Source organism: Dasypus novemcinctus, chromosome 20, assembly GCF_030445035.2.
Source record: "Dasypus novemcinctus isolate mDasNov1 chromosome 20, mDasNov1.1.hap2, whole genome shotgun sequence".
Lineage (NCBI taxonomy): Eukaryota > Metazoa > Chordata > Mammalia > Cingulata > Dasypodidae > Dasypus > Dasypus novemcinctus.
The window spans coordinates 17329494-17344209 of NC_080692.1; the positions used below are offsets into that span (position 1 = coordinate 17329494).

The following is a 14716-nucleotide window of genomic DNA, read 5'->3' on the forward strand; positions in this document are numbered from 1 at the left end:
CTTTGGCAACTCTTTGTGTCGTTGTAAGAGGATCAGCTTTGGTGATTGCTCTCAACTGGTCGCTATCAAATTCTGATGGCTGACTACTACACTCCTCATCTTCAAGGCTCTCGTCTCCTTTGCAAAACATTTTGAACCACCACTGCCCTGTACACTCGTTAGCAGTTCCCGAGCCAAATGTGTTGTTGATGTTGGAGGTTGTTTCATTTGCTTTACAAGCCATTTGGAACTCAAATAAGAAAATCACCTGAATTTGATTTCTAACATGATTTCCATAGTCTAAAATAAATATATCAAATGGGAAATTTCAACAATGCAAAACTGCAATTATTGGTTATGTATTATTTAGCTTTGTTCTGGAAGTTATAAGTTGTGGTCAAAATAATAAAAGCATGTGGAGAAGGCAGATTCTAAAAGGTTTCTCGGTTATCTCTGCCTCCTGGTTTTCATAACCTTGTATAATTCCCTCCCCCTAAGCATGGGACCTCTGATTTACTTTTAACCAAAAGAATATGGCAAACGGATGTTGCACACATGGTTATGTTACAGTAAATGACTGTCCCAGATGACTAGAGATACTCTACTGCAGGCCTTGAAGAAGCAAACACCCTTGCTCTGAGGGAATCTGCCATAAACTTGAATGAAATCAGAAGCTGAATCTTCCTCAAGCAAACCTTCAGGTTATAATACAGGTGGGCCAGCGCCTAGATGGGACCTTATGGGACCTTATGGGACCCTGGACAGAGGATGAGGCTAAGCCATGCCCAAACTTCTGCCCTATGTGATAATCAGGTGTTTTTTAAAGCCACTAAGTTTGTGGTAATTTGATATGCAGTATTAGAAAATGAATACAGGGTCCTCCCAAGTCAAGCCTTGAAATGACCACAGCCCACCTCAACTGTAATCTTTTAAGAGAGCCTGAGCCAGGCAGCCCTTGCTAAGCTTCTCAGATTCCTGACCCACAGAAACTGTGACATAGTGTTTGTTGTTTAAAGCTGTTTAGTTTTGGGTTAATCTGTTATACAATAATGGATAACTAAAACAGCATGACCTAGACACAAGAGTATAAGTACTAAAAGGAGAAATTATTTAATATCCCTTGAAAATTAATGAGAATCAACAAAACAAAAACCCAAGGTTAATAAACTGAGCAGATTTGAGATTTATACATAGAAACAGTATTCCATATTTCAAAAACAGTTGTAATTATAAATGTGATTCTACTCTTATTAGCAATAAAAATCAAAATACTCAGGAATGTGTCTGACCTAAATGAATAAAGCAGTAACTTTTTACTGAGTAATATAAAGGCAATGAATAAATGACCACTCTGAATATTGTAAAGATGTCAGTTTTGCCCAAATTTATTAATAAATTTATTTGATTCTAATCAAAATATATAAGGGTATTTCCTATAGAACATGACAAAACTCTATAATCATCATCTGGAAGGACAACCAGGCAGGATTAGTTGGCAACATCTTAAAATAAAGGATAAATTGGAAGAACTAGTCTTATCAAACACCACTCCATTGTTGTTATTGTGTGCTAGATACTATCCTGAGTGTTTTACAAACACTATTCCTACTTTGTCCTCATAATAATCCAAGAAGGAAGGTATTATTACTATGCTTGCTTTACACATGGAGAGAGAAAAAAAAATCAAGGCACAAGTCCACATAGCTAGTGAAGGGCAGAGCGATAGAGGGAATCAGAGTCAAACCGACTGACAGATACACCCAAATAGAACCAAACGCCTAGAAGCATGCCATACACTCACTAATTTATTGGGCCTGATAAATGTGGGTATTGCCTAGGCAAGCCCCTACATGAAGGCTCAGTTCACCTATCATTTCTGCACACCAGGCTCTATGCTCTCTTGATACTCTGTACTTCAACCTCAGAGCACTTACCACACAATTGTATAATTTGCAATTGTATAATTATTACTGCCATTATTAGTGGACACCCTCCTCACCTACCCTGGCATCGGACTGTAAGCTCCATGAAGGCCTGAAGAATGTCTGTACTCCCAGTAACTAGCTGTTGGCAGGTAGTGGACAAAAGTACAATGTGAAATAGGGCCAGAGAGCCAGACACCTCTCGCACTGATGGGTCAAGGATAAAACGGAACCACCTTTGTAGTGGGCAGTGTAGCAATTTATTTAAAAATCATAAATTGTCATTTCTTTTGACCAAGGGATTTCACTTCCAGAAATTTATAATAAGGAGATAATTAGCCAGGTGTGCAAACATTTACGTTCAAGTATACCGTAGTACGCATACAACAGTTAAAGGCTAAACACAAATGTCCATTTACCAGATTGGATTATTTGACAAGTAGGATTTTTTATAAAGGTTTGTTACCAAAAAAATAAATGCTCTAATGGGGAAAAAATGCAAGATATGAAATTATATGCACAATACGACAACTGTGTTCAAAAACCACACAAACCTCCAAGTCTACATCCCCAAAAGAAAAGGGTATATAAAATATACTAAAAACTTTTAAAATATCATGTTTGAATTGGAAGACTGATAATTTTTTTTCTCTTTTCTAGTGCTACAACCTGGGTACTCTAAGAAAAATATGCATTATAATAAAAGCAAGTCCATGGGACAATATTCTGTCTACCCTGAGGAATACTGAAATTCAACCTGAGAAAAATGGCATTTTAGTCAATTTCCTTCTTACCTTGCAACTGCAAGTTTACTGTAGATTACTATCAGGCCTATTTTCTCAGAACTAATAGGCACCTAAAAGAGGGTTTATTAGAAAACAAACATAACAGCTTTAACTGAAATATAAAACATAATAACCCAAACCCCTGCATGGCAGTGGAGGAGCAAGAGACTAGGAAACCCATTTGGTCTCAGCTTTTTTCAAGTTTGCACAATAGTTCTATTCTGCATAGAAATACGGCAAGGAAAGTATTTAACAAGATATGGTCTAAACAAGAAAAAAGAAATCTCTTTTACTTGTCTGTAGAGATAAAAATTTTCTCCAGGTGTCTACATATCTCAAAGGTGTTAAGAACTGTTTACTTGGCAGTTATGGGGTTAGGGTGCCTGGGGGCTCTAAGTTAAAAATTACTTCAATTATACGAACAGAAAATATTTGAGTGACAGAAATCTAAGTAAAATTTAAGATTTAATAGGCAACATTTTCCCAATACTGTGAATAAAAATCAGAAAGGCTTATATTAAAATGAAGAAGTTCTACACTTGAACATCTTAGCTATTGTATCCAAGAGTAAAGTATATTACAGATTTGAGAGAGTAAATAAACACAAGGATAACAAAATAAAACCTCAACAGCAGAAGGAGTCAAACACAAGGCCTGACGATCCATTTGCATATACTCAGCCTACACTATTACTTATTAGCTAATGATTGTTCTGAATTGTTATAGGAAACATGAAAACACCACTGTAACTGAGTTTCTGTGCAAGAAATAGTAAGACAGGATTACTCACGTGATATCCCTTCGTTGATAGCAGCCCTGAAGAAGGCAGGCGATCAGGTCACTGATAAACTCCACATCATCTCTGTGAAGAGCAGCTTCTAACTCCTGAGAGACAGAGAGAGAGACACTGAAAGATCAAACACAAACAGCCATCTCTCATAGTCCACCCACCACCACTACCACCACCAGCCCCAACAAACTTAAAGGTCATGTAGGAGAAGTGCTGGCCATGCAGCAATGCTGCCCTTCCTGCCACAGCTGCTACCAGAAGAGCATCTCAAGTTCAGCTTTTTGTGTTTCTCTGGGGTATATGTCTGCCATTTTTCCTATTATCTGCATACAGAAGAAAAACCACACACACTTTTGCCAAAGAATTTGTATCAACATGTTGTACTGCTTTCTATTTTAATGGCAAGAAAGACTAAGGTAGCAATCATATAATTGGTTATAAAGTGTTCATTTACCTAACAGTTCCAACAAATAAATGATCTTCAACAGCTTTAAAGAACCACTGTCTCTGTATTAAACTGCACCAATGTAGCCATTTTTTATTTTGAGGGACACCTATATGAATGATGATAGGTGATTGCTAGAACTGAGATTAATCTTACATCATCTGAACAGAAGTGAGGCAATGTCTATGTTAATGGCCTAATCCTAGGTGAGATGTATTTGCCTTCCTTGGGGTTTAGGTAGACAACGCCAAAGATTCATTTTGTCTCAGCACAGTATTCTAAACAAAAGTTAAGAGGGTCCACTGGGAGGAAAAATGGCAGTGGGAAATTTTAGGGGATTCTATTTCTCTTCTCAACCTTCTCAAAATAAGCCAATATTTTCTGAGACAATGGACTACGTTTTATCAATTCTTATACTACACAAGTTTGCCAACAGTTTCTTTCAACTAGATTATTGTCTATCTTCTGCATCCAAACCATTTCCCAAGCATCCACTATGCTTATGGACTGATTACCCCATAACCAGATCTATAATTCAGACAAAATTCAAATGTTTGCAGATCTTGGTAATGGTTTTGAAAGCCTGAGATGTGATAAAATGTGATTTCGTATCCTAACACCAGTGACATGGTAGTATGTACTAAAGAAGGTAGTTTGCTTCTAGTATAGAAATAGTAAAGTTCTTTTGTCAACCATTTTAATTGTTCTATTTATTCTTTTACTTTGAAAATTTCTTTAAGTTTGTAAATATGCATTCTAAAAGCTTCACAGGACAAAAAAAAATTGCTACCATTACTAAATGGCACCAACAATGGCACCCAACGAACTACCCAGAGTGGGGGGTGGAAATGTTAATCCAATTGAAAAGGAAGGTAAGGTCTCCTATGCTACCTTGAAAGCTTCGGCTCCTGAGTGGTTCTTCCATCAGGAGGCACAGGAAACTGAACCCAGGACCCTCCCATGCGGGAAGCAGATACTCAACCGCTTGAGCCACATCCTTGAGCCACATCCGCTCCCCAGAAAAGGTTCTTATTGGTTTACAAATTCCGGTGGGCAGAATTCTTTTCTGCATACTGTGGTTACTTAGAAAAGTAAGGAAACCCGACCAACCAGAGATATTAAGGAGGACCTGGACTTTTGAATGAATTCATTCACTCATTCAACAAATATTTACTGGTCACCACCCTGTATAAGATAATATACTACTTCCTAAGCACTGGGGAGTTCGATTTAGTTAGGAGAGATAAGATGGGTACAGAAAATAAAAACAAAGTAATTATCACTGTTAGGTAGTGGAAAGATGCTAAGGGTCCTATGAGAGTTGAAAGGAAAAGAATTACTCCTGGCTGTGGGGAGCCTGAGAGAGTTCATGAAAAAGGTAGCAGCACCTGAGATGAAAAAATTGTGACTGCATGACAACTGGGGAGAGGGAAGGCACTACCAGGTGCAGGGAACCACCCAAGCAAAGGCACTGGGAGGATATTAAGTTCAGCTGAGCTACTGGGTAGATTACATGGAGGAGAGTAATGTGAGCTAAGATTGACAGATGATATTGAATACCGAGCTAATGGGTTTGGCCTTTCTTTGGAAGGCAATAGAGTCCACTACAGTGTATGGGTACAGAGGAGAGGTGGGGTGAGACTAACTTAGCAGCTGTGTAAGACGAATTCCAGTGGCAGACAGGAAAAGTCCATGAGAAAGGTCTTGAAGGACTTAAAGGAGTGAAGGAAAATAGAAGCAGAAAGGGAGATATTAAAGAGACAAGTAAATTAGAGGCAATGGAAGATATGAATGACTCATAATGTAAGCCTGGTCACCACTGGACAGGAATCCAAAGTAAATTACAAGTATAACTGACACTAAACCCTCAAAGCAAAAAGGACTTCCTCCCTTTGGTAGATAAGTTGAAACTCATTGAATTACTACAGCTGGAAGGTAAATTCCAGATTTCAACTCTCATTTTAATGATAAAGAGACTAGGTCCAGAAAAGTTAACTGAATTCTCCAAAGAGTGCTTAGTAAAACCAGGTCACCCATCCAGGGCTCTTTCCATATCCTAGGGTGCTTTCCACTGGTTCATGCTCTTTATTCTAGAAAGACCTGATGGTTTTAGTAATTATAATCAAGTATCTACAAGCCCTTACATGTACTATTCTCCCCATAGAAATCCCTTCCTTCACCTCCTCAGTCAAACCATACCATAGTTTATTACATGAAAAACTTTATCCAGAAAATCTTAGATGAGCCCCACTCTGCTGGCTCCTTACGCAGTGTAGTCTCCATAAATGATGCTTTATATTTTTATTAGTGTTCTGTCCCCTTTTCCCACCAGTGAGTAAATAACGGGGACAATGTGATTCTGGAATAAAGGTGCTGTATCCCGCACTACCTGGTATCTCCTATTGTTTTTATTTTTTATTTTTTATTTTTATTTTTTATTTTTTTTTAAAGATTTATTTATTTATTTAATTTCCCCCCCCCTCCCCTGGTTGTCTGTTCTTGGTGTCTATTTGTTGTGTCTTGTTTCTTTGTCCGCTTCTGTTGTCGTCAGCGGCACGGGAAGTGTGGGCGGCGCCATTCCTGGGCAGGCTGCTCTTTCTTTTCACGCTGGGCGGCTCTCCTTATGGGCGCACTCCTTGCGCGTGGGGCTCCCCTACGCGGGGGACACCCCTGCGTGGCACGGCACTCCTTGCGCGCATCAGCACTGCGCATGGCCAGCTCCACACGGGTCAAGGAGGCCCGGGGTTTGAACCGCGGACCTCCCATATGGTAGACGGACGCCCTAACCACTGGGCCAAAGTCCGTTTCCCATCTCCTATTGTTTTTAAAGAGCAGAAGTACCAAATTAAACTGCAATAAATGCCACATCCATGGAAGATGAGATAAGAATTGGGAAGTCTTCAGCAAGGAAGGGACTGCAAGAAGTCTGCCCAGATTAATCCTTACCTCAATTTTTAAAAATGCCCGTGGGTGATGGGAGACAGGGAACCGGATGAGATTCTAGTTCTGTTTGAATGCTATTTTCACTGATGAGGCTATTTCTGCCACAGTAATCATTGCCAGCAGAAAATGGGGACTAACATCCCTGAGTTTGAAAATAATAATAAATGATATCGTTTTTCTACCAAACTGTGGTGGACAAGGTAAACGGAACTTGTAAAAATTTCCAGCGAAGTCAGGTTTTGCTTTCGTTAGTCAGTTAACTGCAGCAGGTTGTTACACAGAAGTGCAGAGTATGAGGGACAGTGGAACAGCTCTTCCAAGGAGAACTGAGCAGACATGAACTGTCTTTCAAATGATATAAATATTGAGTGGAGCACAGTGTCATTTATAAACATAATCCAACCCCTCTCCCTTGCCTACTATTTTCCCCAATTCACCATTTCTGGAATATAATTCCTGACACGTAAGTCAATAAGACAATGGGATTCACAATATATAAAACTGGTTTATAAATATAATTCTATAATATTATGTTTAATATATCAAAAAATATCTAGACAACCCACTAAAAAATATGCAGGTCCATGCTAACTTGTGAGGTGAGAAAGTTATCAGTGAACTTTTCCCCTCAAGCTCAGCAGAACCTAAAAAGCAGAAATCAGTAAAGATTAGAATGAAGAATAGGTGATGAGGCCCCTGGGGAGCAAAGCTTTTATCTTTCCCCTCAGTAACAAGGTAACCTATCAGTTAGGGCACAGTAATACCAGCCTTAGTTTTCACTACCCTGCGGTGAAATAGAGAGTAAAAATGTTAGAAAAAGAGATCAAGAAGGCAAAGAAACAGGAAAACACTTTAATCCTGTTGCAACAGCCAACTGGTTTACCAGATGATAATTTTCTCATTAAAAGTGACTACCCTGTAAGGGTTGCTGCAATGACTAAACGAGACACTGCTTATAAAAACACAAAAAAAATGTCCTTTAATACTATTACAATTATTTCATCTTCCTTACAATCATAGTTTGTGGAAAAAGAGCAAAGACCTAAGAGGGAGAAAGCGGTCTATTCAAAAATTGGAGAGGGTTTTTAGACATAGAAATTAAAATTCTTTAAATATATGAACTAACATGTTCATGAGTCAATAAAATGATCTCCAGATAACAATTTGGAAATCCACGGTATTTAAAGCTTTATTGCTTAAGGCTTCATCCCAGAGCTTAAGACTTACACTAAGGCAATAAGGGATACCCTTTATAAAATCTCCAGTCCCCACCTTTTTTTTTTTCTCTCTCCTCCCCCTTTGTATTTCCTTTTCACTGTGAGCATTGAGCTGTGAGCACAGAAATCTGAACTTTGCCAAGATACCCTGGGACAGATTTGGGGAGAGGGGGGAGGATAGACAGCAGAAAAAATGGCCAACCGGCATAGAGAAGGGAGACCCAGTTACTACTGCTCCTCTGCAGCTTCATAGAGTAGCTGAAGGGAGTAACAGGATTTGTCACCTTTGCAGCTGGCGTCACAGCTCATTAGGGAAAAGCCTGTTTAACAGGGTTCCACCTCCTCTGCCCTCAAGACCAAATCCTTCAGTCATGCAGTGGCTGCTGGGAAAAGAGCTCAGAACTGAGCAAGAGGACCCTTGCCATGGCAGCAGGACAGGAATAGCACCTGCAACACATGCTTGGAAACGGATTTACAATCCACCCCTTAAAAAAGTCCTGCCTGCCCAATAAAAAAAGGTAATTCCCAGGATGGAGACTGTCCAATGACCAAGTTTAGAACACTACTAATTCCTTCAATGTACCACAACCACCCACTTAACAGCTTTTCTTAAATGACATACAGGTACTTTATGTTGTTTGATACTCTCGTAAATCCTGTAGACATTTAAAAAAAATCTTTTCCTAAACAGTGATAAAGAGAGAAAAACTTTTATTTTTCAACTTCTAAGTAAGGATCAAGATCACAGATTTACTGCCGTTCAGGTACATTCCTCTGAGTTTCCTTAAGGAGGGGAAAAATTGCCTAGAGAAAAAGAAGTCATGTTTGTTACATTTGATTTTAGAAGGTTACAAATCTTCCTAATTGCACAAGGACCAACTGCAATGCAGCATCTCAGTCAAAGCTCTAGGCTTCTATATAGGACCTGGGACTGCTCTTAAACAAAGAAGATGCAAAGCAGGCCCTCCTGAAGGACTATCCCAGCTGCTATCCAGGAGAGAATGCCTGAGTGTGGGTTTAGAAAACATGAAGAAATAAGCACTCAGACACTGACTTTGGCAGCTGGTGCTTTCTAACTGGGTATAAATTAATTTAATCCCAAAGGCATGCCCCATGCCAATTTAGGCTTGAGTGGGTACAATGGTGAGGGACCTGAAACTGGCTACAGAACACTCTCAGTTGACCAAGCTATTTATCCCAGGAGTTTCTAAAGGCTAGCAGGTCTGCGCTGCTGCAACCTTAACCAACTCCTCTCAACCATCCCTGAAACAGCTGGACCAATTACCATGAAAAGCAACCATCTCCTTCCAAGATGATGGTAACAACAGAACGGAGACCAAAGTATATAGTGTCTGGTGTCATATATGGCTGTAACTCTAAAATATTAGGTTAAGTGAAAAATAAAACATAATCAATAAATTTCTAAATCTAGAAGAAAAAATGACTTTCTGAAAAGACAGAAATATCAAACATGGTTCTAGGAGTTTAAAAAGGCCCAGAAGTTTTATGGTCTTCTCCCACAAAAGCAGAAAATGCTCATGATATATAGAACAATTACTAAACACTGAGAAAGTTGGAATGCTTCCCAGTCTGTTCTGTGAGGCATACTGGACAAGTATGGCTACACAGAGAAGAAACCTGGACAGGCAGGTCCCCAGCAGACCACTTACAGCCTCAGACCCCAGATGGAGCAGCCTGGACCTCAATGCTTACAAGGTTTTCAAGTGGGAGGTATAAGTGGCCATAATACAGGAAACTACAAGGTAGAAATGGCACCCCTTCCTAGAGAGTTTACTTTGAATTTTTGTTTGTTTTCATAGTTGTTGCTTCTTGTTGTTTGGGAAGATATCTTAAAGATAAAAAAGGAGAATTCATCAAAGATTTTAAGTTAGAATTGCTTCAGACTACAGCCCTAGGCCCCTGAAGTTACCCAGTCATTCTCTGAAGTTAGGAACACACTACTGGATTAGATGGAAATTATGTTTGGTACGAGGGAGCCACCAAAGACTTCTGAACATGGAAAAGAAAGAATAATCAAACCTGGGATGTTAACCTAGATGTGGTTTGCAGGTTACATTGTTAGGGAGAGACCCTGGAGGGTGAGAGAGGTGATGGGGCCAATGCTAGAGAGGTGACAGTGGAAATGGAAAAGACGAAATGAAAGGAAACAGTTTCAAAAGAAAAATAAGAAAAATAATATTTAAAAAAAGAAAGAAAACCATTTCAGAAGCAGAGGCATAGGATTTTGTGAAATGACTGTATGTGGAGAAAAGGAGGACAAGGAAATTTCAGATAAACTTCAGTCTGCCCCCTCCCCACAACAACAAGAGAGTATGGTATCTTTAATGGATAAACAGAAATAAGGAAGATAAAGCTGAATGCCGGCTGGGGTAGAGACAGTGATGCTGGGGGAGCAGATGGGGCTCAAGCAGTTGAGTGCCTACTTCCCACATGGGAGGTCCCAGGTTACGGTTCGCCATGCCTCCTAAAAACAAGCAAGCAAACAAAAAAACTAACTCAGGGTAGCTGACGTGGCTCAGCAGTTGCGCTGGCTTCTCATGTACTACAAGGTCCCAGGTTCAATCCCCAGCACTGGTACCTCAAAAAAAAGGGCACCAGGGGTGGTGGTGGTGGTGTGTGATGCTAAAGATAAGACCTAGAAGTTTAAAGTGGGAAATAATCTTGCAACGTCCTAAGACCAGTTGTTCAGATCTGATTATGTCCTTGTCTATATGAGAATACACAGAAAACTCGATGTATAATTATGGTAGGAATGTGATAAGTCTCTCGGATTGAATCAATTCAATCATTTCACCATGTAACAGACATGGTGATATCCAACAAGCAAATGGAAAGGCAGCCCTAACATTTAGATACATTTGTGCCAGGCTCTGTGTTAAGTACTAGAGATCCAAAGAGGAGGAAGAACCCCACCTCAAGTAGTGTAAGATCTACAAGGAGGGGCAAACAAAAAAGTAATAATTTCAATTCAATGTGATGGAAACCAAAACAGAGATATGGCCAAAATGCTGCTGCGAGGAGCTAAGCAAAGGCTTAAGGATGAGCAGGAGCTGGTCACTATATACAAGCAAGGGTACTTGATAAAATTAAACAAAATATTAAGAAATAATATTAAAAAATAATAAAGCCTTAATAATAACGTGTGCCTAAACCCCTGGTTTTGCTCCATGCCTCCTCAGAGCACATGGTCCAGGAATGTTGACCAAGAAACCCCAAAAGATTAGCTATGGGGAACAGCCAATCTAAGAGAAGAGTACATGTGACTAAAGATCAGGTATGACTAGAAATTATCTATATGAAGATTACAACTAAGAAAATAGAATGAGATTCTCGTTGGAAAAAAATATTACATAAATGATATAGGAGATAGCCTATATATACCTATAATGGGAAAGATGTTTCAAGATAAAGAATATGACAGTGTTTATACAACCCTGTCCCGGGGGAGAGACACTGATGATTCTCCATTGTGGGGAAGGAATATTTCATCAGACCTGGGAGAAATTACTCCCTCAGGAGTAACTCATTCTCTTCAAAGTACCTGCTCCCTGATCAGTAAGTGGGTCTTGGTCTTAGGAAGGGAAGTGTTGAATGGCAGGTGTGAATATGATCATAGAAACTATCTATCCAATTTTAAGTAAACGAATTCTTATTCTGACAGGCTGGGCCTACTGACATTAAGTTTTTGAACCTACAAAGCTAAGAACAAGTCTCTCTGTAAGCAATCACTACAGAACAAGACTCAGATTAAATTGGAAGGAATACAGATTGTTTTATGGAGGGAACACCTGGGAAATGCAATTGGCAAACAGGTATGATTTTGTTGAGGAGAGATGATTAAAGAAGGCAAAAGTACAGATGACACAAATAGGAAGCTTGTGCACACCGAAAGCCAAGTCCCAAATTCAGTTCAATAAACATTTATTGTTCATTCCCTGGAGGTGCAAACATTTTTCCTTTTGACTAGACTACAATATAGCAATGCACAGCTTGAAACTATATGCTTTTTAAATATTCCTCTTATCATGATATCTTAGAACAGTAAGATACACTAAAATAATGCAGTATAAATGGATCAAGTAGTCTGTCTTTAAAAAATCACACTATTCCACATACCCTGTGGTAATGGACATAGGGAGGACTTACTTCCATCTTATGGCTAAAGACCACCCTTGTCTTTCAGCCCTAACATAGCACCTCTGGGATCCTTATGCCTTCCTATCTCCCAAAGGCAAAATGGCAAATGAGTAACTAATTTATATGTGTGTAACTTTTCTTCCTTTCAGTAAAACCATGGCTATGAAACTTCCTTTTATCCCCCCAGTATCTGCATTTTCTTTCAGGGCTCTTAGAGGATCTCACCACTCAATGAGCCCACATAGTACCTCTTTTCAGTAAGAGGCTTAAACAACAAAAAGGCCTACTATTCTTTCTTCCACAAAAACCTTCTGTATTTTAATTACCTGCACAGCAAAAAAAATGAAAGACAAGCGGCAGTTTATTTACATCCTGGAAATAAGAACCTAATCAACAACTCTATTTTAGGAAACAGCTTCTTAGACTAAGTCAACAGACACAAGGAGAAAAACAGAGACAAGTTTGGCATCATTCGTGGTCTCAAAATACCATCTTTCTGATCCCAGTGGTATTTATGTAGAACACAAAGCTGTAACTCCTCACAATTGGTTTTATGCACTGCCTCCGTCTTCACGATAAACTTCTTCATTAACAACAAAGAAGCCTAGACTAGAGGGCTGACCGGTAGGTTCCAGCAACACAGGCAATTCGAGATTTTACGGAATAAGATGCAAGGATTTGAGTTCACTCTTCAAAACCTGAGTGTGATCAATTTTTGGACCAATATCATCTCGTTTCAGACTGTGGCTTAGAAAGTTCCCCAAAGTTGACTTTTCATGCTGCATTGCTATGACTATTTTCCCTTCCCCTTATCCTTTGCTCTTCCAAGGGTTAACTATTTTCTGGTCGTATAAAATGGGGGTGGGGAATTAAGCACAGTCTTTCACTAATAGTCCAAATGAATAAAATAAGCAGTAGGAAAAATAGTAGCAAGGCAAAATACCTCCAAAGTAAAAATTCTGGATTCCACCCTTTGAAGTTTCTATCCACAGTTCTGGAATGGGATCCCAGACTTTTTTAAAGTGTCTGCCCAGGTGAAATCAGATGATCACTAAGATCTGGGAATGCTGCAGAAAGTAACCACTAGTTCTCACACCTCTATCTTATTTTTTAGATGATCATTTCTCAAGGAGCTAGTTTTTTGGGTTAACTAGCAAATATAAAATTCAAATCTAGTTATCCAGTTCAAGTAGACTGAACTGTCCCAACTAGTCTGTCCCAAACTAGTCTGTCCCAAAGAGAATTATACTCCATATTACCAGACTCAGGCTTTTCAATGTGACATGCTTATGAAACTTGCTTTTGGCCAGTGAAATACGAGTGTAGGTAATGTACGCCACCTCAAACAGAAGTTTAAGATCATCACATAGTTCAAAAATAACTTACTTCCCTTTAGTCCAGAAAGAAATTGTTCCTTCAGCCTAGATTCCAGAAAGAAGAAAAGAGGGGCAAAGCCAACTGCTGATCTGAAACTGACAACATGAGCAAAAATAGTTACTATTTCCCTTGACTTATATGAGGCCCACTGGCCTCTCTGCTGGTCCCCTAACATGTCAAGCCTGTACCAGCCTCAGGGCCTTCACACTGCTTTCTGGAAGCTAAAACCTCCATTATTTTCAGAAATTTGCTTTACCAAATCTTTTTATTCCACAACCATTCACAAATAGGCACAGAATGTCAAGTTGTTCATATACATAATGGGCAGGGATTTTGGCTCCCCACTGTACCCCCAGTGTACATTTTAAAGAAATAATCTGGGTAATCTGAAAGTAAGTAGAAAGGGAAGTCCTGCTGAGACGACGTTTAATCTGAGACTTGAAGCACGTGAAGAAGCCAGCCATACAAATAGTAGAAAGAGCTTTCCAGGCAAAGGAAACCAGAGCTGAAAAACCCTGGGCTTTGTTCTAAGGAGTCCTGTGAGGCGGAGTTGAGTAAGCAAGATGAAACACAATATGAAATAAAGGAGGCAGGGAAGAGGTTTACAAGGCCTTGTAAACCAAGGCAAGAAGTCTAAATATTCTCTGACAAGCAATGGGAAGCCACTGAGGGATTTTAAGCAGGAAAATGAGGATCGGAATATGTTTCTTCTTCTAACTCCTGGTGGTAAATGCATTAGAAGGGAAAGGAGAAGAAAATAAAAGAAGCAGGCACACCAGTTAATACAGTAATCCAGATATGAGATGATGGTGATCTGAACTACAGTGGTAGCAAAGGGATAGACAGAGGTGGACAGATTCAAGATCTCCACTGAGTAGAACCAACACAATTGCAGTGGGTGGGAAACTACAAGTAAAGGAAAAGCTGAAAGCCAAGACGACTCTTTAATGTGTGAATAGTGATGCCACTTATTATGATGGATAAAATTGAATTAGGGGGAAGCAGACTTGGTCCAATGGATAAGGCGTCCACCTACCACATGGGAGGTCCGCGGTTCAAACCCCGGGCCTCCTTGACCCGTGTGGAGCTGGCCCATGCCC

The 14716-nt window shown here is 39.6% G+C and overlaps 1 protein-coding gene across 2 annotated transcripts in view; it reads right to left on the reverse strand.

Moving 5' to 3' along the window:
- The window catches only part of CECR2 (CECR2 histone acetyl-lysine reader), a 164518-nt gene that overhangs the window by 63449 nt on the left and 86353 nt on the right, over positions 1–14716 (reverse strand). For both annotated transcript variants that reach the window (XM_058282486.1, XM_058282484.1), the window contains exon 2: positions 3477–3571. In XM_058282486.1, coding sequence (XP_058138469.1) covers positions 3477–3571 — 95 coding nt within the window. The remainder of the gene's footprint in view (positions 1–3476; positions 3572–14716) is intronic.